Source organism: Triticum urartu, chromosome 5A (assembly GCF_056163025.1).
Source record: "Triticum urartu cultivar PI428250 chromosome 5A, HENAU_Tu73, whole genome shotgun sequence".
NCBI classification, from domain to species: domain Eukaryota; kingdom Viridiplantae; phylum Streptophyta; class Magnoliopsida; order Poales; family Poaceae; genus Triticum; species Triticum urartu.
The window spans coordinates 433,147,943-433,175,273 of record NC_141877.1 but is presented as its reverse complement, the minus strand read 5'-3'; the positions used below and the strand labels follow the sequence as shown (position 1 = coordinate 433,175,273).

The 27,331-nt window shown below is 46.7% G+C and overlaps 1 protein-coding gene across 1 annotated transcript; it reads right to left on the bottom strand.

Moving 5' to 3' along the window:
- Positions 1–5,942: 5,942 nt before the first annotated feature.
- LOC125556142 (uncharacterized) lies at positions 5,943–6,743 on the bottom strand. Its single transcript, XM_048718928.2, has 2 exons — positions 6,515–6,743; positions 5,943–6,404 (listed from the first exon to the last, which is right to left on the bottom strand). Exons 1-2 carry the CDS (start codon positions 6,579–6,581, stop codon positions 6,190–6,192), a joined length of 282 nt encoding a protein of 93 aa, XP_048574885.1. The 5' UTR covers positions 6,582–6,743; the 3' UTR covers positions 5,943–6,189.
- Between the last annotated feature and the right edge of the window lie 20,588 nt (positions 6,744–27,331).

The window sequence follows — 27,331 nt, the reverse complement described above, 5'->3', positions numbered from 1 at the left end:
GTCGGAGGTGCGCTGCTCTCAGTGTGGGTGGCTCACATGGGTCTTCTTCTGTTTTCGCACAGCCTCTATCGTGAGGGCTGGTTGGATGTTTGTCTTCGATGAAGTTGAAGTCGTTTGCTCGGAGTTTAGGGAGGATGATGACGCCTCCAGAGGAGAAATGGTTGACGATGATGCAAGAGTGTATCTTAACGAGGCCCTCTTTGTTGAGACATGTGTCAGATATCATGTGTGTGTGCCGCTCCGGCAGTTTGTGACGGTTTTGTGCCGCTCGCGCTCGTCCATAGTAAAGCGATTTAGAGTTTCAGGCAAATGTTTAGCAAAACCAATGTTTTATTATACAACTCATAATTAGTATTTAAAAAAAATCGACTGACACGATTATAGTTAATATGTACCAAATTACAATAGTAATATAGATGGATAGGCGGGTTTGCACATAACTTTTACTCCTTAATTAATGAAGACGTGGCAAAGCTTTTGCCGGAGCTTAAGAAAAAAAGATTGATCACACTAGCAGAGGAGAACTACTCTCTTCTATATGAGTTTTCTTTTTCTGAAACGAAGGCATAAAATTTGCGTGATTGATTAAATAAGAGGAGAATAGAGTTTTACAAAGCGCCCACAAAGCATTGCATGACAATTGCTCGCCCAAAATAATAGACTCTAGTTTTTTTGGCGCCCGCCGTAACCCAAAGTTTGGCCTCCTGAAGGATGATATTAAGGAGTATAGTTGGGACGCGGTGTTTTGGCTCCTAGGTGCATATGCATCCATTGTCTAAAGCACACTTTAAAAGGTTGAAAAATTCGGAACAAAAACCCCGCGGATATATCCGGACATTCTATGTGCATGCACAAAGTTTCGGTGAAAAACGACATTTTTTATGGCTTGTGTTACACAAGCCACAAAAAACCTTGCTTTCACCGAAAACTTTGTGCACACACATAGAATGTTTGGATATAAACGCGGGATTTTTGTTCGGAATTTTTCAACTTTTCAAAATGTATATTTAGACAATGGGTGCATATGCATCTAGGAGCCATTGCCAATTTCCGGTATAGTTGAGGGAACACTCCTGTGACGAAACACACGAGCATTTCTCTCGTTCTATATTGGTGGAGCACTCTTCTATACGATTATTATGACCGAGGAGAAAGAAGGCACCAATTCTCCCTAGAAAGAAAGTCCAATTAACAATCAGCCGAGGAGTATCCCTTTTTCGAGTTTATAAATAAACAATGAGACTAACCTTTCTTGTTTGGTGGCGAACAAAGAAAGGAATCTCTCAGTTGCACTTACCTACTGATGCGTCTTGTTGATCTGAAAGATGAGCTATCTAGCTGCCTTGTCTTGTGCTGTTGCCGGACTAGAGGTAAGACGTCTCATCAAACATGACGGCTGACGGACTTCACGCTTTCGTTATTTCCAGTTAAAAATTAGTGCTGTGACTGAATTTTCCTTGGCCTGCATTTTGTTTCCTTCTTGGTGATTTTGACAAAAGGTCCTTTGCACCGTTCTCCAGTACTGGAAGTCTGGAACTAAAGGCCACCCTTCACAGTCGACTAGAACAACTTTACAAAGACTCTTGTGGGATACAAAGCGTGAGCCATGAACTTCTTAAGTTTAGCTGATCACCTTTGATCCAGATGATAGGATTAGGAACAGTGGCGGAGCTATGTTGGGGCCGGGGGGGCTGCTGCCCCCCCCCAGCCTTGGCTCAATTTCTGAAGAAATTTTTTTAGGGAGACATAAATTAAAAGTTTTTTAACATTTGCCCCCCCCCCCCCCCCCAAATATTGATGATTTTTGTTTCGCCCCTCCCCCCCCCCCCCCCCCCCCCCCCGCCCTCCCAAATATTGATGATTTTTGTTTCGCCCCCCCCCCCCCCCCCCTCCCCCCTGACTTCCATCTAGCTCCGCCACTGATTAGGAAAGTTGAACCAGCGACACAGGCCAGTTCACGGACACACCGTACTACTGTACTCACCTTGCAGTGCACGCACACTTTTTTTTTCACTACCCAAGCAATGAAACAAATTCTCAACATCATGACAGATTGGTTGGTGTCGTATATTCGAGTAGAAAGTAGTATAGATGTATGGCTACGTTGCACACCATCTTCTGCCTCTCAACTATAGCCCTATTATAATGGAATAAAACTCTTTTCAGATCGAGAAAAACACACGTGTTAAGAAGCGCAACAAGTCGATTCAAGAACACCTCAGTTTTTTTTTTTGAGAAATAGGAACACCTCAGTGGTTGGGCTGCTGGTAACACCGGCTTAATTTCTGAAGTGGGTCACAGAAGGCCTGGACCCTCCACGCCCGAACGGTCTGGCCGAAACGGTGCTATTAGTCTGACTGCCACAATTATATGGGCCAGCACAATATCTTCACCTTTTCCCTACCAAAAAATGGTTTTACTAAATAGAATTTTTATTCTATTTTGAAAATATACATTCTTTTTGCGGGTGATTTTGAAAATATACATCACGAAAATAGAAAGTTTTTATATATTCAAAGCAATGTTCGTCTCATGCTAAAAAAATCATCTGTTAAAAGAGCTAATGTATTTCAAAATAATGTTTGCGTAGCTAGGGAAAAGCTCGAATTTACAAAAGATTTTTTTTATGTTTTTTAAATATCCATGCACAACTAGATTTATGTTCATACGCAGTACAATTTTAGAAAAAACTTGTCGTATCTCCACCCCCAAAAAACAAAAGAAAAGTGAATACAAAGATGAAAAGAAAAACAAATGAAAAGTTGAAACCCGAATGGGCCAGTGCAATGGCATGTTCTAGCGGCTATTTTATGCTACACGTTTCAACGAGGGGTTACCTTTTTTGTCTCTGCTATCTCTAAAAAAGCACTCGGCGAAGGCAAATCTTATATGGCGCAAACTAGCACACACCCCTACCTCCATCGATGCAGCATTGGCCGGCCCATTTGAGAGGTATACGACGCAGTTCAATCACTGGTTTTGGGGAGCTTCCTAGGTGTTTTTTGCGTTTGGTTTTTTTCTGGACCAGTTTTTTTTTCTCTTTTCTATTCTTTTCCTTTTTTCAATGAGATGTTTTTTCAAATCGACGAACTATTTCATTTTTGTGATTTTTTTTTCAAATTTGTTGAATTGTTTTCAAATTGATGAATATTTTTCGACCTTTTTCTCAAATTGACGAACTTCTTTTAAATTTAGAATTTTTTTAAATGGATGAACTTTTTTCAAATTCTTAAATTTTTTAAAATATTCAAAACATCAGTGGTCAACAGGTCAAACGTTCAATTCTCAAGGGTCAACCTTCCCACAAACTAATGAGCCCGCGAAGAAATCGAGCAAACCTGCCAGCAACCGAGAGGGGTCGAGCCAGGGTTGCACCTTTTTTAATGGCCTGGCCCAATTGATCATGTGTGTGGGCGCCAAGAAGTTCAACCGGCACCTCAGGTGCCGTATAGGAGCCCCCCTCGGAGAATGTCAAATAAACAAGCACGCGTCGTAAATGAAACAAGTCATATCAATTTCAAGGTATGAGATTGCTTACCGGCCTGCCGCCCGGGTAAAATGAAACAAGTTTAGTGGCGTGAAGGGCAAGGCAATGCAAGTTCTTAAAAGAAATGAACCCAATATGATCACACGTGACAAATGATAAAGTTTTCTTTGCCATTTTTCATAATATATGATCATATAATAACCATCCTTTTTTAGTGGAAATGCTACTCACTTTTGAAAAATGTCGTGAGCCCTGGAAGGATATGCTTTAGCGAAAGGGGAGGAGTAGCCTTCGCTTCCGCGAAGCATGGATAGAGGTCGGTGTTGGGGGCGGGGGAAGACAGTCACCGTGTCCTACGCCCTCGCGAAGCGGGCAAGTCACTAGTTGTGTAACCAGGCGAGGTAGTGCGATGGCCTTCGTGGGACCCGAGCTAGCGACGTCGGCCTCCCATGGTCTACTTTTCCTCGCTATCGGCGACGGCGGGCGTGGCCGACACGGAGTTGGCAACGTCGTCGTCGGTGCCCCTCTCAAATCCTCCTCCGCCGCCTCAACCTCCGCGTACATGGCTTCTTTCTCCGCTTGCCGGACGCATTGTCGCCATTGCTTGCGGCGGATTTGCCGGGAGACGGCGTTGGCCAGCCTGGACAGGCGAGGATGGTCTGGCGATGGTGATGGTATTGGCTCCGGAGAGCTTGTCGGGAAGCAAACTTGTATCCGGCTGGCTCGCCGGGTAACCGAGGCCGCTGCAATGCTGGAGAGCTCCTTTTTCTGCTCGCCGGAGAAACCGTCCCATAGGACTTTGGAGCCGAAGGCTGCACCTGAATACTTCTCTTTGCTTGGATGATGTTGCCACAGGACTTTGGTCCGACTCCTGCTGCGTGCCGCTGGACGATGTGGCCATCCTCCCACGGAATCCAAGGGCACCCCACCGTGAAGATCCGGCGAGCAAGTTTTGCTTGAAACCCTAACCAGCGCCATGGGTTTTAGGTTTTTGCGGAAGCAAGGGCAATGCTCTTTCCCCCGTCTTTTACATGCGGCCGCGGACATTTGAAGGATCAAATTTCCTCAATCCAGCTATAGATGACCTGAGGCTCCCACCTAAGAGGAGTGGCGGAGGCACAAGGGGCCCATCCAGGCCCGGGCCCTCCCCAACATCTTAATTTCTTTGATAATATGCCTATGAACAGTGACATTTTTTTTACTGTTACCTGCAGCCGGCCCTCCCAACGTCCAATTATATGCATTCCTGCCTCCGCCACTGCCTAAGAGTCTTGTGATTCATCGATCTTGTGGCTCCGTGAATACATCAGTCAACTTGGACGTGCACACGATTTATTTTTTTACCAGCTAGTACAGGCAACACAAGCGCGGGTCCACTACGGTGGACTCACGAGCATCCATCCCATAGTTTAAGCCCAAGCTCATCCCTGACCCGAATCAAATGATGGTGGTGCACATGTACCAAACATTTGCAACCCTACCTTCTCATCTACTACGCCTCTTTTGGAGCGATGCAGCGACTACTTTAATGGGTTCGCAAAGTTTATTTCCTCCCATCCCTTTCGTTTGGCGATGCATGCAAAGTCCAAAGCATGCCAACCCTCTTCTCGTTGGATCACGAGGTTGACATGTGCCAATCATCGAAAGCGTCCACATATCCACCTGTGTTTGAGTTTGCTGCAAGCCGCTGATGCAGCGAGGTTCGATGGAGCTTCGTGCTATGTTAAGGACTAAGCAACTAAGGGACTAAGCAAAAACAAGTTGCCGATCTGTACGTAACTCAAGAACTACCAGCTCACGTATATGTGCACCTTGATCAATGCGTTGACCGCAGACGCTGCCCATGCACTGACATATATTTTTTGGCAAAGCCCATGCCCTGATTTTTATTTTGGCAAAGCCCATGCCCTGTTGTTGTGCCGGGAAAGCAATGGCGTGGCAAGTGGCAACCACATTTGCAAGCATGAAGCATCGATCTTTCTTTTTTTTGGCAGGGTATGAAGCATCGATCATATATAGTAACTACATAGAGCAAATGTTAGCAAGTTGACACCAACTAACATTAGGCCTAGGCCACAGATCAAACATCATTTGTGGTAATTCGCTAAAAAGAAACCATTTGTGGTATCAGTGTACCTCATGAAGCCAAAACTGCCAGACCTTTTATTCTCTCGTAAAACCAACCGAACTTGTGTCTGGTTTGCAGTATACCAAGGGAGTCGAAGATGCCTCTACTCTGCTGCATGTTGCAGCAGCTGTGGCCTAGCCTAATGATCACTCGGCTGTCTGCTCGGAGGAGACAGAGGCATGATTCTCACAATCAATTTGCCATTTCTTCGTTAGTTCCTGCTTAATAATTAGCTCCGGTACCAAGGTTACCCGCATAGTACTCCTCTCATCAAACTGAACTGCAATGCACACTGGGCAAGAAATTCATGGAAGGGCATCCACCATATATGCATCAATGGCACAATGTTGATGATCTTATTGCAGAGCACACATAGATGGGTTGTACAGATGGCAGCATGCAGGGGGGAAACGTACAGATCGAGGGATAAAAACTCAAAGCATAAGCACTAAATACAATTCTCCAGATCAACCAACTCATCAAAGATTTACCGCCGGAAGACAGGGGGGAGAAGAGCCGTTCGTTCGGATCCCTCCTGGCGTTTTCGTCCTCTACACGCAAATGCGTCGATCGATCAGTGCCACGGCGGCGAGGTGGGGTCCTCCGGCGCGGCGGGCACGCTGCCGCGGGGGTTGGTGTTGGCCTTGGGTTCCGAGTAGTCCATCACCGTCGACACCATCCCGCCGCCCTCCTGCTGCTCCTGCAACCGGACGCCGCGGAGGGGCGAGCGCCACCGCCCCACCGCCCTCATCACCTGCACCTTCCTGCCCTCCACCACCACCACCGCCCCTGCACCCATCCGTCCACGGCAGAGCAAGCATTAATTAATCTTTGCCACCTGATTGGCATCGAAAAGAACAAACAAGCGGGTGGGCATTGATATTCCAGTTCATGCGTACCTTGCGAGAAGGAAAGCGCGAGGAGAGCCGCGACGAGGATGACGGCGAGAAATCTTGGAGTGGCCATAGCGGCCGGACCGGACCGGAGTGGAGTGGAGTTGAGATGGGAAGTGCTGTGTTTCTTGGGTATGGGCGTATGGCCAGGGGAAGCCGGGGAGGGGAGGGATAGGATCGATGAGGAAGAAGGATGCGGTTTCGTGGGCTTTAAATGAGGCTTTCGGAGGCTTCGAAGACGCCGATGGGGGGTCGCCTTGCGTGAGCAGTGGGCGGGGTCAGGCGCCCGCCTAATTTGGGATGCCACTGACAGCTCGGGTCCACATACGCCGAAATATTGACGAAATAGAAAAATGGATGATATAGACAAAGGTCGTCGTGGGACAAATGACCTCTGTCAGTTTGTGGTGTCTTTTATTTATTTTTGCTTTGGAATCTTATGTGTATGGTGTCAAATAAGAAAAACTCCTGTCGCTATGCAGCCTCGTGGATATAGTGGTATGAAAACAACCTTCCTTTTCCTGGGGCGGTCGCAACAAATCTGTGGTCGTGTGCCTGTAGATTGATTCCTTTCGACCTACACTTTTCTTCTTTGGTGGTTATTGTTATTCTGGTAAGCTGGTCCTATGTGACCTTAGAGCATCTACAACTGGACTTGCCAAATCCGGCCCCTCAAACCCCCGCGGACGCGTCCGGGCACGCCCGTGGATGCATCCAGACGGGTCCTCATATTTCCTTTTGTGTATCTATATATTTGAAATCTGGACTCTCAAATTCATGCAAATACATGCACGTCGATTATGTAACACAATGTCGCACATAAACAACAATTGTTGATATCAAGCATACATAGTGTTTACATAAAATTTATTTGAAGTGACAAACTCAAGCATTGCCTCCTTGGATGCCATTGTGGATCCACATGTGCTCCACAAGATCATTGAGTAGATGAGTGTGCACCTGTTGATTTCGAAGAGCCGCATCTTGATCTTTCGGGATTTCAACTTGTTTTCTGGGTGCTTCAAAATCATGGGTTTGGGCTACACCATTACCCCCATCTTCGACAATCATATTATGCAGAATAACACAACATGTCATCAGCTGCCACAAAGTTTCTGATTCCCACATCATTGCAGTGCCCTACACAATTCCCCAACGAGCTTGAAGCACACCAAGTGCTCTCTCCACGTCCTTCCTAACCGCTTCCTGCATTGTTACAAAGTGGCTATGTTTATTGCCACGCGGCTCGAATATGGTCTTCACAAACGCCACCTACTGAGGATAGATACCATCGGCAAGATAGTACCCCATGCTGTAGTCCTGTAGTTGCACGGCGGTAAATCCCCATTGCAAAGCCTCCTGAACATCGAAGATTGTTGAAGCACGTTGATGTCGTTGTGAGAACTGGGCATTCCAAAGAAAGCATGCCAAATTCATAAGTCATGTGATGCCACCACTTCTAGTATGATGGTGACCTCTCTGGCGTGACCTTGATACATTCCCCGCGGACCTTTGGGGAAGTTTTTTCATTGCTAATGCATGCAATCAATTGATCCGAGCATTCCAGGAAACCACCTTGCCTCTCCAATAGTCAACAACAGCTCTGTGTGTTGCGCATATGGCTCTTTGAGATACTCCGGTCCAAACACCTCAACCACGGCGCAAGCAAATTTGACAGTAGTCTTCAAACACGTGCTCTCCCCCATCCTGACCATCTCACCAACGACGTCTGCAGCAATACCAAGTGCAAGCATCCTGAGAGTAGCCGTGCACTTCTGCTTGGCCGAGAAAGAGTGTTGGCCGCAGCAATCCCTACTCAGCTTGAAGTAGTCGTCATGTGCCTCCACTCTGTTGTGCACGGCTACTCTTTTGAGAACGGCAACGAAACCATGGATCTTTTGAGAAAGCATGTGTGGGAGCAAAGTAGTCATTGTGCAGTAGCTATGCTCCGGACACCCTGTTCCGGTTGATCACTCTTCTCCCTTTGATTGAGCCCTTGAAGTTGAGAATATGCTCCACTTGCCGGTCCATTTCCTTTTGCATGCTCATGAGCATGATCATGTCCACTTCTTCGTCCGAATCTGACTAATCGAAGAACTCGTCTTGAATCATTTGGTCAAGCTCCGTTGGTAAATATTCCTCGTCCGACGAAGCATCGGAATCCATCATTTACCTAACAAAATCACAATTATTCCGGTCGGTCAATGTGTCGAACACATCAAGTGCAAGGCGGAATAGGAGAGTTGTCGGACGTACCACGGTGGCGTCCGGGCCGGCGATGACGGGAGCGCTCTTCCGGAGCTCGCGGCGGAGAGCCTGGCAACGGCTACAGAGCGAGCACGACGGCGGAGCACGAGACGGACGACGCGGAGGAGGAAGAAGAGAGGAGAGAGCAAATGGATTTGGCTGGTCTTCGGGGTGGATTTGGGGCAATTTGGGGTGGGGTCGGGCTGTCTGGTCCGACGTGGGGGGCGTGCCTGGGCGCGCCCGGGCATGTGACGCCCCCGATTCAATCGTACACTAATCACACACGCAAACGTGTATGATCAAGATCAGGGACTCACGGGAAGATATCACAACACAACTCTACAAATAGAAATAAGTCATACAAGCATCATATTACAAGCCAGGGGCCTCGAGGGCTCGAATACAAGAGCTCGATCATAGACGAGTCAGCGGAAGCAACAATATCTGAGTACAGACATAAGTAAACAAGTTTGCCTTAAGAAGGCTAGCACAAACTGGGATACAGATCGAAAGAGGCGCAGGCCTCCTGCCTGGGATCCTCCTAAACTACTCCTGGTCGTCGTCAGCGACCTGCATGTAGTAGGAGGCACCTCCCGAGTAGTAGCATTCGTCATCGACAGTGGCGTCTGGCTCCTGGACTCCAATGTCTGGTCGCAACAATCGGATATAGAAAGGGGAAAGGGGGGAGTAAAGCAACCGTGAGTACTCATCCAAAGTACTCGTAAGCAAGGAGCTACACTACATATGTATGCATTGGTATCAAATGGAAAAGGGGTAACATATGTGGACTGAACTGCAGAATGCCAGAATAAGAGGGGGATAGCTAGTCCTATCGAAGACCACGCTTCTAGCAGCCTCCATCTTGCAGCATGTAGAAGAGAATAGATGGTAACTTCACCAAGTATCATCGCATAGCATAATCCTACCCGGTGATCCTCCCCTCGTAGCCCTGTGAGAGAGCGATCACCAGTTGTATTTGGCACTTGGAAGGGTGTGTTTTATTAAGTATACGGTTCTAGTTGTCATAAGGTCAAGGTACAACTCCGGGTCATCCTTTTAGCGAGGGACACGGCTATTCGAATAGATCAACTTCCCTGCAGGGGTGCACCACATTTCCCAACACGCTCGATCCCCTTTGTCCGGACACACTTGTCTGGGTCATGCCCGACCTCGGAAGATCAACACGTCGCAGCCCTACGTAGGCACAACAGAGAGGTCAGCACGCCGGTCTAAATCCTATGGCGCAGGGGTCTAGGCCCATCGCCCATTGCACACCTGCACGTTGCGTACGCGGCCGGTGAGCAGACCTAACCTCCCTTATACAAGAGCAGGCATTCCAGTCCAACCCAGCGCGCGCCACTCAGTCGCTGACGTCACGAAGGCTTCGGCTGATACCACGACGTCGAGTGCCCATAACTGTTCCCACGTAGTTGGTTAGTGCATATAGGCCAGTAGCCAGACTCAGATCAAATACTCAGATCTAGTTAAGCGTGTTATTTTGAAGTAACCGCGAACGCCGACCAGGGCCAGGCCCACCTCTCACCTAGGTGGTCTCCGCCTGCCCTGTCGCTCCGCCTCAAAGTAACAGTCGGGGGCCGTCGGGAACCTAGGCCCACCACTACCTGGGTGGAACCACCTGCCCCTTCAGCCCCCACACCGGAATCACTTGCGGGTACTCTACGAGCTGACCCGACTTTAGTCACAACATGTATAATATGTATGTATAGTAAATACCCGTGATCAACACCCGACGTGATCATGGCCCGATAGTATAGCATGGCAGACTAACAAGAATGTAGGGCCACTGATGATAATCTAGCACCCTATACTAAATATTTAGGATTGCAGGTAAGGTATCAACAATTGTAGCAACAATGACAGGCTATGCAACAAAATAGGATTAACGGAAAGCAGTAGCATGCTACACTACTCTAATGCAAGCAGTAGAGAAGAATAGGCGATATCTGGTGATCAAGGGGGGGGGGCTTTCCTGGTTGCTCTGGCAAGAAGGAGGGGTCATCTTCGATGTAGTTGTCACACCCTAGCTAGTTCAAGCATCAGAGTGTGCATCATGTTTAATTTCCTTTTAAGTTTGAAATGGGGATGACAGAACCCCCAAAACCCCCTGGAAACAACTAGGGTTTACTAAAATTATTTTCAATGAACCTGAAATGCCCTTCTAAAAAAAGTTCACTCTCTTTGTCTTGTGTTGGAACCTCTGACAAAATTGGTGCACAATTTTCTAGGTCAACAGAAGGTCATTGAATTAAATCATAAGTATTTGATTTTGGGCATTTAAATGCTATAAATAATTTAAATGCTCAAACAATTCTGGAAATAAATGTTTGATGTTGGAAATATTCTAAACAGAGCCCACAATTATTTTCAGGATTTTTGGAAACGTTTTAGTATTTTTAATAAAGCCCAACAGTTGCAGAAAAAAATAGAAAACAGAAACAAATAAGAAAAAGAGAGAGAGAGGGAAACCCACCTGGGCCTCACCTGTGCTGGCCAGCCCACCTGGCTCGGCCCAGCCGACTGGCCTTGCCAGTCGTCCTCCTCCTCCCACCAGGAGGACGAGGAGCGCGTGGCCGGCGCCCGCGGCCACACGCCGGCCACCTCCTGCTTCTGCCGATGCCCTGGAGGCGTCTAGGGGTGCCACGCCGACCCCCACGTCCCCCTCTCTCCCTCCCTCACTCTCCCCCTCGTCTCGCTCACCCTCTCCCGCGATGGCCGAGCGCGATCCTCGCCGCCGTTCGCCGTAGTCGTCACCAGAGCCACCCCCTCGCCTCTCCGACAAGGCCATTAGCTCCGCGCTACCGTCCTCGACCTCCTCGTCGACTCACGCGACGCCGGACGCCTCCAAGCACCTCCCCGACGTATTCTTCTTCCTCGGTCCGTCGAGATCGCCGGCAACGCCCGACGACGTCCGACCTCCCCCGAGCTCGCTGAGACGCGTTCCGCAACCGCTGTGAGCCCATCTTTCTTCTGCCCCTCTCCCCGCGCTCGTTCGCGTCCTCCAACCCCCTCTGCCATCGAGGCCGAGAGCTCGGCTCCGCCGGCCATGTCGCCGCCGTGCCCACAGGCACGTAAGCTCGAATCCGAGCATGCCTTCGTCTTCCACGCGCTCCCAGGATCCCGTAGCACCATTCCACGCGCCTCGTCGTGCCCCGCAACCTCGGTTTCGGCCTCGCCCGAACTCCGGCGGCCGCCAAGGTCGTCGCTGGCGACGTTTCTGGCCACCCTAGCTCCACCCACTGCCACCACTTGATGCGGTTTGCTCCCAGCTATGCGTAGATGCTCTCCGCCGTCGTTTTGGTTGCCGGAGCACGAAACCCGCAGCCCTCCGCCGCGTCTGGCCTCGCCGGCGGCTAAACGCCGGCGAGTTTGACTCAGTTTGACCCCTGTGTGGGCCCAGGTAGACCCCCCTGAGTCTATGACAGGTGGGGCCGGTCTGCTAATTAGTTTAGGATTAGTTTTAACTAAGTTTAATTAGTTCAGTCACTGACATGTGGGCCCAGGCCCCACTGACAGCTAATTAGTGTTAATCTAATTCTGTTAACTAGTTGTGACACTGACAGAGAGGGCCCACCAGTCAGGTTTGACCTGGCCGACCTAGTTGCCCCGCTGACGTCACATCTATGTCATGCTGACGCATTAATTCAATTATTGGATTTATTCTTTAATAGGAAATTCCAGAAAATAGTCAAAACTTCTAAAAATCATAGAAAATCAACCATAGCTCCAAATGCAAATATTTATATATGAAAAATGATCAGAAAAATTCAATCTATCCATCTGTAATGGTTTCATGCATGAAAAAACAAGTTAACCTTGCTGTTTAAGCAGAATAAGGTGATGCTCTAATAAGGCCATGTTTAATGAGCTAATATTTGAATCTTTGATTCAAATGAGTTCATCCCCTTCTGTTTTAGCTTGCATTAGGCCAAGACACTTTCATCTTGCCATGTCATAGCATGCATCTTATTGTTGCATATTGCCATGTGTTGATTATGCTTCGGTGTGTCTTTCGTGGTAGGTTCTGCCTCCAAGGATAACCCCGAGTATCCGTCTGAAGGGAAGTACCCTACTACCACTACAACAGGCAAGCAACCCATTGATCATTCCGATACAAACCCATGTTCTCGCTTCTTCTCTTGTTTACTGCATTAAGACAACGCGATTCAAACTGCTATGTGCTACGGTAGTTGAACCCTTATCCTCTGCATGACCTGTCATTGCCACAGTAACTAGATGAAACCCACTAGCATGTGTAGGAGTTGATTGAGCCATGTATGTGATTCCTACCTTGCTATGCCTGCTATGCTTAGAGTTGTGTCAGGTCTGGTTCATCTGGGTGATGGGCTAGAGTGATATGATTATGTCGGTAATATGAGGGATGTGTTGAACATGTTTTGGTAAAGGTATCGATGAGAGGCCATGTAGGAGTACATGGTGGGTTGTTTCATTGAGACCGTCCATAAGAACTGAGATCTGTATGTGTGATTTAAGATGCAGTTACTACCGTACATTGGGCCCGAAACCAATGGACCCTCTCGGCTTCTTAAATACCTTAGTACTCTGTCCAGGAGTTGCAAATAGTTTCTGGTGTTTGTAGGTTATGTGTTGGCGGCCGTGCGTAGCGTTGACCCTAGGGGTGGGCTATGTTGCGGTACACACACCGTGGCACGGTGTACCGAGTCACCCGTTTGGTGTCTCGGGAACCCTGTTCACATCGTTCGGGGCCGTATGTGGAAACCTCAGCCGGACTCCCTGCGGATGGAACCTGGATAGGCGATACACCTAGACCAGAGACTTAAGTGTTTAGGTAGGCCGTGGCCGACACCCTCGCTGGGCTTCCGCTTGAAGGTTGCCGAGTACATGTCGTGTAAACGGCGGTAAGTGGTGAAAGCGTGTATGAAGAAGTATACCCCTGCAGGGTTAACATCATCTATTCGAATAGCCGCGTCCGCGGTAAAGGACTACTTGGTTGCCTATACAGTTCATAGACAAGTTAATGGATACTACTAAAAGACTCAAGATAAGTGTGAGTACCGAGGATGGCCCTCTCGTAGGATGACGAGAGAGGATCCCCGGTGGAGTATTGTGTTGGTGAGTAGTGGACTCGTGTGCGAAAACTATTTTACTAGTGGAGTACCGTAGGATAGCTTAGCCAAGAGTCAAAGCTGGCTTGCTGCAATAACCCCACCACCTTCTTGAGAATGAGCATGTATATTAGGTTCTGATGTAAGACTTGCTGAGTACCTTTGTACTCATGTGTGCTCAATTACTGTTTTCAGACGACAACACCGCCCCCTCCGATGGGTTCTACGTAGACCTTGACGTCGACGAGTGTCTAGCCACCCAGGTGGTGATCCTGGCCATGGAGGTGAAGGAAATATGCCCTAGAGGCAATAATAAAGTTATTATTTATTTCCTTATATCATGATAAATGTTTATTATTCATGCTAGAATTGTATTAACCGGAAACATAATACATGTGTGAATACATAGACAAACAGAGTGTCACTAGTATGCCTCTACTTGACTAGCTCGTTAATCGAAGATGGTTATGTTTCCTAACCATAAACAAAAGAGTTGTTATTTGATTAACGGGATCAAATCATTAGGAGAATGATGTGATTGACATGACCCATTCCATTAGCTTAGCACCTGATCGTTTAGTATGTTGCTATTGCTTTTTTCATGACTTATACATGTTCCTATGACTATGAGATTATGCAACTCCCGTTTGCCGGAGGAACACTTTGTGTGCTACCAAACGTCACAACGTAACTGGGTGATTATAAAGGAGCTCTACAGGTGTCTCCAAAGGTAAATGTTGGGTTGGCGTATTTCGAGATTAGGATTTGTCACTCCGATTGTCGGAGAGGTATCTTTGGGCCCTCTCGGTAATGCACATCACATAAGCCTTGCAAGCATTGCAACTAATGAGTTAGTTGCAAGATGATGTATTACAAAATGAGTAAAGAGACTTGCCGGTAACGAGATTGAACTAGGTATTGAGATACCGACGATCGAATCTCGGGCAAGTAACATACCGATGACAAAGGGAACAACGTATGTTGTTATGCGGTCTGACCGATAAAGAGCTTCGTAGAATATGTGGGAGCCAATATGAGCATCCAGGTTCCGCTATTGGTTATTGACTGGAGACGTGTCTCAGTCATGTCTACATTGTTCTCAAACCCGTAGGGTCCGCACGCTTAAGGTTTTGATGACAGTTATATTATGAGTTTATGAGTTTTGATGTACCGAAGGAGTTCGGAGTCCCGGATGAGATCAGTGACATGACGAGGAGTCTCAAAATGGTCGAGACATAAAGATTGATATATTGGACGACTATATTCGGACATTGGAAAGGTTCCGAGTGATTCGGGTATTTTCGGAGGTACCGGGGAGTTACGGGAATACGAGGAAGAAGAAATGGGCCTTAATGGGCCTTAGTGGGAAGGACCAGGAGGTGGTGCGCGCCCCTCCCTAGCCCAGTCTGAATTGGACAAGGGGTTTGGGGCGCGGCCCCTCTCTCCCTTCCTTCCCCTCTTCCCCCCTTCCCCCCCTTCTCCTAGTTGGACTAGGAAAGGTGGAAACCTACTCCAATTAGGAGTAGGAATCCTACTCCTCCTTGGCGCGCCCACAAGGGCCGGCCGGCCTCCTCCTTGCTCCTTTATATACGGGGGCAGGGGGCACCCTAAAGACACATAAGTTGATCCACGTGATCATTTTCTTAGCCGTGTGCGGTGCCCCTTCCACCATAATCCTCAATAATATTGTAGCGGTGCTTAGGCGAAGCCCTGCGACGATAGAACATCAAGATCGTCACCACGCCGTCGTGCTGACGGAACTCTTCCCCGACGCTTTGCTGGATCGGAGTCCGGGGATCGTCATCGAGCTGAACGTGTGCTAAAACTCGAAGGTGCCGTAGTTTCGGTGCTTGATCGGTCGGGCCGTGAAGACGTACGACTACATCAACCGCGTTGTGCTAACGCTTCCGCTGTCGGTCTACAAGGGTACATAGATCACACTCTCCCCTCGTTGCTATACATCACCATGATCTTGCGTGTGCGTAGGAATTTTTTTGAAATTACTACGTTCCCCAACAGTGGCATCCGAGCCTAGGTTTTATGTGTTGATGTTATATGCACGAGTAGAACACAAATGAGTTGTGGGTGATATAAGTCATACTTCTTACCAGCATGTCATACTTTGGTTCGGCGGTATTGTTGGATGAAGCGGCCCGGACCGACATTACGCGTACGCTTACGCGAGACCGATTCTCCCGACGTGCTTTGCACAAAGGTGGCTAGCGGGTGACAGTTTCTCCAACTTTAGTTGAACCGAGTGTGGCTACGCCCGGTCCTTGCGAAGGTTAAAACAACACTAACTTGACAAACTATCGTTGTGGTTTTGATGCGTAGGTAAGATTGGTTCTTGCTTAAGCCCGTAGCAGCCACGTAAAACTTGCAACAACAAAGTAGAGGACGTCTAACTTGTTTTTGCAGGGCATGTTGTGATGTGATATGGTCAAGACATGATGCTAAATTTTATTGTATGAGATGATCATGTTTTGTAACCAAGTTATCGGCAACTGGCAGGAGCCATATGGTTGTCGCTTTATTGTATGCAATGCAATTGCGCTGTAATGCTTTACTTTATCACTAAGCGGTAGCGATAGTCGTGGAAGCATAAGATTGGCGAGACGAGAACGATGCTACGATGGTGATCAAGGTGTCGCGCCGGTGATGATGGTGATCACGATGGTGCTTCAAAGATGGAGATCACAAGCACAAGATGATGATGGCCATATCATATCACTTATATTGATTGCATGTGATGTTTATCTTTTATGCATCTTATCTTGCTTTGATTGACAGTAGCATTATAAGATGATCTCTCACTAATTATCAAGAAGTGTTCTCCCTGAGTATGCACCGTTGCGAAAGTTCTTCGTGCTGAGACACCACGTGATGATCGGGTGTGATAGGCTCTACGTTCAAATACAACGGGTGCAAAACAGTTGCACACGCAGAATACTCAGTTTATACTTGACGAGCCAAGCATATACAGATATGGCCTCGAAACACGGAGACCAAAAGGTCGAGCGTGAATCATATAGCAGATATGATCAACATAGCAATGTTCACCAATGAAACTACTCCATCTCACGTGATGATCGGACATGGTTTAGTTGATTTGGATCACATAATCACTTAGAGGATTAGAGGGATGTCTATCTAAGTGGGAGTTCTTAAGTAATATGATTAATTGAACTTAAATTTATCATGAACTTAGTCCTGGTAGTATTTTGCAAATTATGTTGTAGATCAATAGCTCGCGTTGTTGCTTCCCTGTGTTTATTTTGATATGTTCCTAGAGAAAATTGTGTTGAAAGATGTTAGTAGCAATGATGCGGATTGGACCCGTGATCTGAGGTTTATCCTCATTGCTGCACAGAAGAATTATGTCCTTGATGCACCGCTAGGTGACGGACCTATTGCAGGAGCAGATGCAGACGTTATGAACGTTTGGCTAGCTCAATATGATGACTACTTGATAGTTTAGTGCACCATGCTTAATGGCTTAGAATCGGGACTTCAAAGACGTTTTGAACGTCATGGAGCATATGAGATGTTCCAGGAGTTGAAGTTAATATTTCAAGCAAATACCCGAGTTGAGAGATATGAAGTCTCCAACAAGTTCTATAGCTAAAAGATGGAGGAGAATCGCTCAAATAGTGAGCATGTGCTCAGATTGTCTGAGTACTACAATCGCTTGAATCAAGTGGGAGTTAATCTTCCAGATAAGATAGTGATTGACAGAATTCTCTAGTCACCATCACCAAGTTAGTAGAACTTCGTGATGAACTATGATATGCAAGGGATAACGGAAACGATTCCCAAGCTCTTCGTAATGCGGAAATTGACGAAGGTAGAAATCGAGAAAAACATCAAGTGTTGATGGTAGACAAGACCACTAGTTTCAAGAAAAGGGCAAAGGGAAGAAGGGGAACTTCAAGAAGAACAGCAAGCAAGTTGCTGCTCAAGTGAAGAAGCCCAAGTCTGGTCCTAAGCCTGAGACTAAGTGCTTCTACTGCAAAGGGACTGGTCACTGGAAGCGGAACTACCCCAAGTGATTGGCGGATAAGAAGGATGGCAAAGTGAACATAAGTATATTTGATATACATGTTATTGATGTGTACTTTACTAGTGTTTATAGCAACCCCTCAGTATTTGATACTAGTTCAGTTGCTAAGATTAGTAACTCGAAACGGGAGTTGCAGAATAAACAGAGACTAGTTAAGGGTGAAGTGACGATGTGTGTTGGAAGTGGTTCCAAGATTGATATGATCATCATCGCACACTCCCTATACTTTCGGGATTAGTGTTGAACCTGAATAAGTGTTATTTGGTGTTTGCGTTGAGCATGAATATGATTTGATCATGTTTATTGTAATACGGTTATTCATTTAAGTAAGAGAATAAATTGTTGTTCTGTTTACATGAATAAAACCTTATATGGTTACACACCCAATGAAAATAGTTCGTTGGATCTCGATCGTGGTGATACACATAATCATAATATTGAAACCAAAAGATGCAAAGTTAATAATGATAGTGCAACTTATTTGTGGTACTGCCGTTTAGGTCATATTGGTGTAAAGCGCATGAAGAAACTCCATGCTAATGGGTTTTTGGAATCACTTGATTATGAATCAGTTGATGCTTGCGAACCGTGCCTCATGGGCAAGATGACTAAAACGCCGTTCTCCGGAACTATGGAGCGAGCAACTGACTTATTGGAAATAATACATACTGATGTATGAGATCCGATGAGTGTTAAGGCTCGTGGCGGGTATCATTATTTTCTGACCTTCACAGATGATTTGAGCAGATATGGGTATATCTACTTAATGAAACACAAATATTTGAAAAGTTCAAAGAATTTCAGAGTGAAGTGGAGAATCATCGTAACAAGAAAATAAAAGTTTCTACGATATGATCGCAGAGGTAAAATATTTGAGTTATGAGTCTGGCCTTTAGTTAAAACAATGTGATATAGTTTCACTACTCACGCCACCTGGAACACCACAGCATAATGGTGTGTCCGAACATCATAACCGTACTTTATTAGATATGGTGCGATCTATGATGTCTCTTACCGATCTACCACTATCATTTTGGGGTTATGCATTAAAGACAGCTGCATTCACGTTTAAAAGGGCACCATCTAAGTCCGTTGAGACGACACAATCTGAACTGTGGTTTGGCAAGAAACCAAAGTTGTCGTTTCTTAAAGTTTGGGATTGTGATGCTTATATGAAAAAGTTTCATCCTGATAAGCTCAAACCCAAATCGGAGAAATATGTCTTCATAGGATACCCAAAGGAGACTATTGGGTACACCTTCTATCACAGATCCGAAGGCAAGACATTCGTTGCTAAGAATGGATCCTTTCTAGAGAAGGAGTTTCTCTTGAAAGAAGTGAGTGGGAGGAAAGTAGAACTTGATAAGGTAATTGTACCTTCTCCCTTATTGAAAAGTAGTTCATCACAAGAAATCTGTTCCTGTGACTACTACACCAATTAGTGAGGAAGACTAATGATGATGATCATATAACTTCAGATCAAGTTAATACCGAATCTCGTAGGTAAACCAGAGTGAGATCCGCACCAAAGTGGTACGGTAATCCTGTTCTGGAAGTCATGTTACTAGACCATGATGAACTTGCGAACTACGAGGAAGCGATGATGAGCCTAGATTCCGCGAAATGGCTTGAGGCCATGAAATCTGAGATGAGATCCATGTATGAGAACAAAGTATGGACTTTGATTGACTTGCCCAATGATCGGCGAGCCATTGAGATTAAATGGATCTTCAAGAGGAAGACGGACGCTGATAGTAGTGTTAGTATCTACAAAGCTAGAATTGTCGCAAAAAGGTTTTCGACAAGTTCAAGGTGTTGACTATGATGAGAGTTTCTCACTCGTATCTATGCTTAAGTCTGTTCGAATCATGTTAGCAATTGCCGCATTTTATGAAATCCAGCAAATGGATGTCAAAACTGCATTCCTGAATGGATTTCTGGAAGAAGAGTTGTATATGATGCAGCCGGAAGGTTTTGTCGATCCAAAAGGAGCTAACAAAGTGTGCAAGCTCCAGCGATCCATTTATGGACTGGTGCAAGCCTCTCGGAGTTGGAATAAACTCTTTGATAGTATGATCAAAGCATATAGTTTTATACAGACTTGCGGTGAAGCCTGTATTTACAAGAAAGTGAGTGGGAGCACTGCAGCATTTCTGATAAGTATATGTGAATGACATATTGTTGATCGGAAATAATGTAGAATTATTCTGCAAAGCATAAAGGAGTGTTTTTAAAGAAGTTTTTCAAAGAAAGACCTCGGTGAAGCTGCTTACATATTAAGCATCAAAATCTATAGAGATAGATCAAGACGCTTGATAAGTTTTTTCAATGAGTACATACCTTGACAATATTTTGAAGTAGTTCAAAAATGGAACAGTCAAAGAAAGAGTTCTTGTCTGTGTTACAAGGTATGAAATTGAGTAAGACTCAAAGCCCGACCACGGCAGAAGATAGAAAGAGAATGAAAGTCATTCCCTATGCCTCTATAAAGTATGCCATGATGTGTACCAGATCTATTGTATACCCTACACTGTGTTAAACAAGGGAGTACAATAGTGATCTAAGAGTAGATCACTGGACATTGGTCAAAATTATCCTTAGTGGAATAAGGAAATATTTCTCGATTATGGAGGTGACAAAAGGTTCGTCATAAAAAGTCACGTCAATGCAAGTTTTGACACTGATCTGGATGACTCTAAGTCTCGATCTAGATACATATTGAAAGTGGGAGCAATTAGCTAGAGTAGCTCCGTTTCGCAAAATACTTACGGATCTGTATGTGACAGACCTGTTGACTAAAATTATCTCACAAGCCAAACATGATCACACCTTAGTACTCTTTGGGTGTTAATCTCATAAATGATGTGAACTAGATTATTGACTCTAGTAAACCCTCTGGGTATAGGTCACATGACGATGTGAACTATGGGTGTTAATCACATGGTGATGTGAACTCTTAGTGTTGAATCACATGGCGATGTGAACTAGATTATTGACTCTAGTGCAAGTGGGAGACTGAAGGAAATATGCCCTAGAGGCAATAATAAAGTTATTATTTATTTCCTTATATCATGATAAATGTTTATTATTCATGCTAGAATTGTATTAACCGGAAACATAATACATATGTGAATACATAGACAAACAGAGTGTCACTAGTATGCCTCTACTTGAGTAGCTCGTTAATCGAAGATGGTTATGTTTCCTAACCATAAACAAAAGAGTTGTTATTTGATTAACGGGATCACATCATTAGGAGAATGATGTGATTGACATGACCCATTCCATTAGCTTAGCACCTGATCGTTTAGTATGTTGCTATTGCTTTCTTCATGACTTATACATGTTCCTATGACTATGAGATTATGCAACTCCCGTTTGCCGGAGGAACACTTTGTGTGCTACCAAACGTCACAACGTAACTGGGTGATTATAAAGGAGCTCTACAGGTGTCTCCAAAGGTAAATGTTTGGTTGGCGTATTTCGAGATTAGGATTTGTCACTCCGATTGTCGGAGAGGTATCTCTGGGCCCTCTCGGTAATGCACATCACATAAGCCTTGCAAGCATTGCAACTAATGAGTTAGTTGCAAGATGATGTATTACGAAATGAGTAAAGAGACTTGCCGGTAACGAGATTGAACTAGGTATTGAGATACCGACGATCGAATCTCGGGCAAGTAACATACCGATGACAAAGGGAACAACGTATGTTGTTATGCGGTCTGACCGATAAAGATCTTCGTAGAATATGTGGGAGCCAATATGAGCATCCAGGTTACGCTATTGGTTATTGACCGGAGACGTGTCTCGGCCATGTCTACATTGTTCTCGAACCCGTAGGGTCCGCACGCTTAAGGTTTCGATGACAGTTATATAATGAGTTTATGAGTTTTGATGTACCGAAGGAGTTCAGAGTCCCGGATGAGATCAGTGACATGACGAGGAGTCTCGAAATGGTCGAGACATAAAGATTGATATATTGGACGACTATATTCGGACATCGGAAAGGTTCCGAGTGATTCGGGTATTTTCGGAGGTACCGGGGAGTTACGGGAATACGAGGAAGAAGCAATGGGCCTTAATGGGCCTTAGTGGGAAGGACCAGGAGGTGGCGCATGCCCCTCCCAAGCCCAGCCTGAATTGGACAAGGGGTTTGGGGCGCGGCCCCTCTCTCCCTTCCTTCCCCTCTTCCCCCCTTTCCCCCCTTCTCCTAGTTGGACTAGGAAAGGTGGAAACCTACTCCAACTAGGAGTAGGAATCCTACTCCTCCTTGGCGCACCCACAAGGGCCGGCTGGCCTCCCCCTTGCTCCTTTATATACGGGGGTAGGGGACACCCCAAAGACACACAAGTTGATCCACGTGATCATTTTCTTAGCCGTGTGCGGTGCCCCCTTCCACCATAATCCTCGATAATATTGTAGCGGTGCTTAGGCGAAGCCCTGCGACGATAGAACATCAAGATCGTCACCACACCGTCGTGCTGACGGAACTCTTCCCCGACGCTTTGCTGGATCGGAGTCCAGGGATCGTCATCGAGCTGAACGTGTGCTAAAACTCGGAGGTGCCGTAGTTTCGGTGCTTGATCGGTCGGGCCGTGAAGACGTACGACTACATCAACCGCGTTGTGCTAACGCTTCCGCTGTCGGTCTACAAGGGTACGTAGATCACACTCTCCCCTCGTTGCTATACATCACCATGATCTTGCGTGTGCGTAGGAATTTTTTTGAAATTACTACGTTCCCCAATAGGAGGGCCCCATGTAGATAGACAGGCTTCGAGAAGCCTTCTTTCTTTCTAGTGTCTGTACTCAGACTAGTTGCTTCCGCATGTGCTTGTATGATTGTATGACTTGAGTGTCGGGTCATGTGACCCCTATCTGTATGAACTTGTTATGTATGGCTCTCTGGAGCCTTTAAATAAAGTACTTAAGTTGTAGAGTTTTGTTGTGATGCCATGTTGTATGTACTCATATCGGGCATATTGTGTGTATGATTGAAATGCTTGGTATGAGTGGGATCCGACAATCTAGTTGTTTATCCTTGGCAGCCTTTCTTATGGGGAAATGTAGTCTAGTGTTCCTCGAGCCATAGTAGTCCGCTACAGCCCGGTTCACCGGAGTCCTGCTAGCCCAGCACTACTGCTCAGGACACTTGACTGGCCGGCATGTGTTTCACGTCGTTCCTATGTCTGTCCTTTCGAGGAAATGTCACGCGGTGACATCCGGAGTCCTGCCTAGCCTGCTACAGCCCGGGTTCCCCGGAGTCCTGTTAGCCCAGTGCTACAGCCCGGAATCACTCGCTGATGACCGACATGCTCGATGTGATTCATGTATGCCTGTCTCCATAGGTCTGTGCCGCTTTGGGTTCACGACTAGCCATGTCGGCCCGGGTTCTTTGTCATATGGATGCTAGAGACACTATCATATACGTGAGCCAAAAGGCGCAAACGGTCCCAGGCCACGGTAAGGCGACACCCGTGGGATACCGTGCGTGAGGCCGCAAAGTGATATGAGGTGTTACCGGATAGATCGATGTGGCTTGGAATCGGGGTCCTGACAGCATTGGTATCAGAGCCGGACTGCCTGTAGGTTCATTGAGCCAAACTGGTCGATGTCGAGTCTAGAAATGCTTTAGTTATATGTTGGGGAATTGATTGTGGGAGGGAACGTAAGGGTCTTTTACTCCTTTACCTTATGCCCTCTGCTCTGAGTCATTCTCTTCTCATTCAACGTGGGTTAAGGACTAGGCTCTCTTCTTCTATCAGGTTCACGTGTTACTAATCCATAGTAGCTTATAGGATTGTTGTTACAAGTCCCAGTTCAGTTTCTACTATTTTTAGTATGTTGCTAATTGGATCAGAACCTTGATATGATGTTGTTGAGTGGTATTGCAAACTGTTGTGGATGTCTCAAATCTTTTTCTGAGCATTTACAGCTGTTATGCGTCCAATTTTCCCTAGAAATTCTAATGTCTTTGCATTGTGGTTGTGCTTTCAGATGGCCAACCGTGCTCAAAACCAAATGGTTCGCCTGACCCGGTGCCTCGACGTGCCCGGTCATACTGCTATGTTAGTCCGGGTAATGATCGAGACGGGTTACCGTTGGTATCCTGAATACACCGTCGAAGAGCAATTCCGAGACTTTAATCAAAGCCAATATTTCTGCACTGTCAGGATATTTCCTTCTTATCCTGGATCTACCGAGCCCCTTCACTGTTCCTATGGACTCGGGGTTACTGTTGAGATGGCTGTGCAGGATGCTGCCTATTCCATGATGACCATCATGCGAGTCCGGACTGGCCTGCTTCGGAACACCGACTTCCGTTACATGCCAGCTTCACTTCCGGGAGCGTAAGGGTATCTTCAGGCTATCTATGCTGACTCCACTCAGGAGGACTCATTAACTCGTACCACTGCCGAGATGCTTGAAGATAAGGACCGAGAGAATCGGGCCTTGAGGCTGGAGCTTTTCAATACCCGTGCTGATCATTGGGCCACATTGACTCGGTTTGCACCTGCGGTGCAAGCTGGATGTACGGATACAAGGGATCTGTATCCTGTGAGATCTGCTCTGCCAGACATGGTGGATTGGCGTGATGTGGGAGGCATCACCCCACCCCGTGGTCCCCGTAGGCCACCGTTTGTTTGTCCAAGACCTCATCCTAGCCCCTATGGTCCACAGGCTCCTCAGGACCGTCTATTCCCGGATGATCACGTTGAACTTTCAGGCTATGGAGGTGACTTCTATGAGGACTACTACGGAGCTGTCTGAGTCAGTAGTAGTATCACTAGTATTGTAGTAGTTGTATCTCCACTGTCCTGCGTGACTTGTGGAATATGACTTTGTGTGTAGTAAATTCCGGAGGTGTAGACAAATAATGTATAGGAGCTTGGAATATCTCCGATGAGATGTAACGTCTTTCATCATAGTTGTACTGTAGCCTGGGCTTGTACTAAACTATGTATGATGTGTATGACCGTTGGTATATATATGGCAGTTTTATATTACCATGACATACGGATGAACATCTCTGCATTCCGTGTTATCCATTACATTCTGCACTTCCTTGCTAAGTTTGAGCCATCCTTATCTAAACCGTTGTCTTGTTATCTCCTAGGATGGTCAACACCCGCAGCAACCCTGCTGCCTCGGAGCAGGGGGAAGCCAGTGCAGCTAGGGGTGAAAATCTGCCTCACCCGCCTTCTCTGGCCGAAGTGATGCTGGAGGCGGAAAGAAACAAGCGTGAGACTAACCGCCTGCTAGAGCGGATTGAGCAGAACACTGCACGCCATCAGCGAAATGACTTGGTGTCAATCAATGACTTTATCAAGCTGTACCCACCAAAGTTTAACCATTCCGTCGAGCCCCTCGACGCGGATGACCGGCTTCGCAGCATTACCCACAAGCTACGTTCTGCCAATGTAGCCGAAGCCGACAAGGTTACTTATGCTGCCTATCACCTCGAAGGCCCTGCTAGCCTCTGGTGGGAAAACTTCGAAGCTATGCGCCCGGTCGGCCAAATTACTACTTGGGCTAAATTTAGTGAAGCTTTCCGTGAACATCACATTCCGGAAGGTCTCATGGATTGCAAGAGGGAGGAGTTCTACAATTTCACCCAAGGAAGCCTGACTGTGGATGCATATAGTCGTGAATTTGGGAATCTGGCACGTTATGCCCCTGAAGAGGTACCTACTGACGCTAAGAAGCAGGCAAGGTTCCGCAAGGGACTTAGCCCTGAGCTTCGCCGCAATCTTCGTCTGCACGAGTGCACCTCCTTTCAGAAGTTGGTCAACAAAGCCATCAGTGCTGAGACAGGCCAGACTGATTATGATGCTTCACGCAAGCACTCCCGTGATTTTGGCTCTTCATCCGGCTCTGGAGCTCAGAAGCGCCGGGTGTGGATCCCAAGGACGACACTGCCACCCAGGTTCATCATGAGGCCATCCTTTGAGGCACCTCGTCCCAACCAGCAATTTGCACCGCCCAAGCCCTATGGTGGCCCCGCTGCTAATGCTGCTCCATGCCCCAATGTGGTGACATGCTTCAAGTGTGGAGAGCCGGGTCACTATAGTCGAGAGTGTCCCCAGAACAACCCTAATCAAACTGGAAAGTCCGTTGGCCGTGGTAAGCCCGCGGGAAAGACATTCTACGCCAAGCCGGCCACCACTGCCCGTGGCCATGTCAACTATGTTTCAGCCGAGGAGGCTCATGAGGATCCTAACGTCGTCCTTGGTACGCTCCTTGTTAACTGCCATCCGGCATCTGTTCTTTTCGATACTGGAGCATCTCATTCATTCATATCCGAGAACTATGCTCGAATGCATAACACGACATTCTGTGACATGCCCACTTCCATGGTAATTCAAACTCCGGGTTCCAAATGGCAAACTTCTAGAGTAAGCCATGGGAACGAAATTCTTGTCGATAGACTTGTCTTCCTTGCTTCCTTAATAGCTCTCAAGTCCTCGGACATAAACATCATTTTGGGTATGGACTGGATGTCAGCTCATTATGCTAAGATTGATTGTGCCACTAGAACCGTTCAACTTACTCACCCATCGGGCAAGACAGTCAATGTCTTAACTCGAGTGGCCAAGCGCCAGCTTTACTCCCTAACTGCCAACCCCCTTCCAGACCTTGAGGATGTTCCGGTAGTCCGAGACTTTTCGGATGTCTTTCCAGAAGAACTGCCAGGTGTTCCACCTGACAGGGATGTTGAGTTTGTGATAGACCTTGTTCCAGGAACCGTTCCAATTTCTAGAAGACCCTACAAGATGGCACCCTTAGAACTAGCCGAGCTTAAGAACCAACTCGATGAGTCCTTGAAAAAGGGTTTCATCCGTCCTAGTTCCTCTCCTTGGGTTTGCCCCGTCCTCTTCGTCAAGAAGAAGGATGGAACGGATCGAATGGTTGTAGATTACCGACCTGTCAACTTGGTCACCATCAAGAACAGGTATCCGCTTCCCAGGATCAACGATCTGTATGATCAGCTCGCTGGATCCTCAGTCTTTTCCAAGATGGATTTGAGGTTGGGCTACCATCAAATCAAAATCAGAAACAGGGACATTCCCAAAATTGCCTTTGTTACTCGTTATGGCCAATACGAGTACACCGTTATGTCCTTCGGTTTAACCAATGCCCCAGCTACCTTCTCCCGGTTAATGAACTCGGTCTTCATGGAGTATTTGGATAAATTTGTCGTAGTATACCTCGATGACATACTCATCTACTCCAAGAATGAAGAGGAACATGCCGAACATCTAAGGCTGGTATTGATGAAACTTCGAGAGCATCGCCTTTATGCCAAATTCTCCAAGTGTGAATTTTTGTTGCCAGAAGTGACCTATCTAGGCCATGTAATCTTTGGTAAGGGTATTGCTGTCAATCCCGAGCGAGTTCAAGCCGTCCTT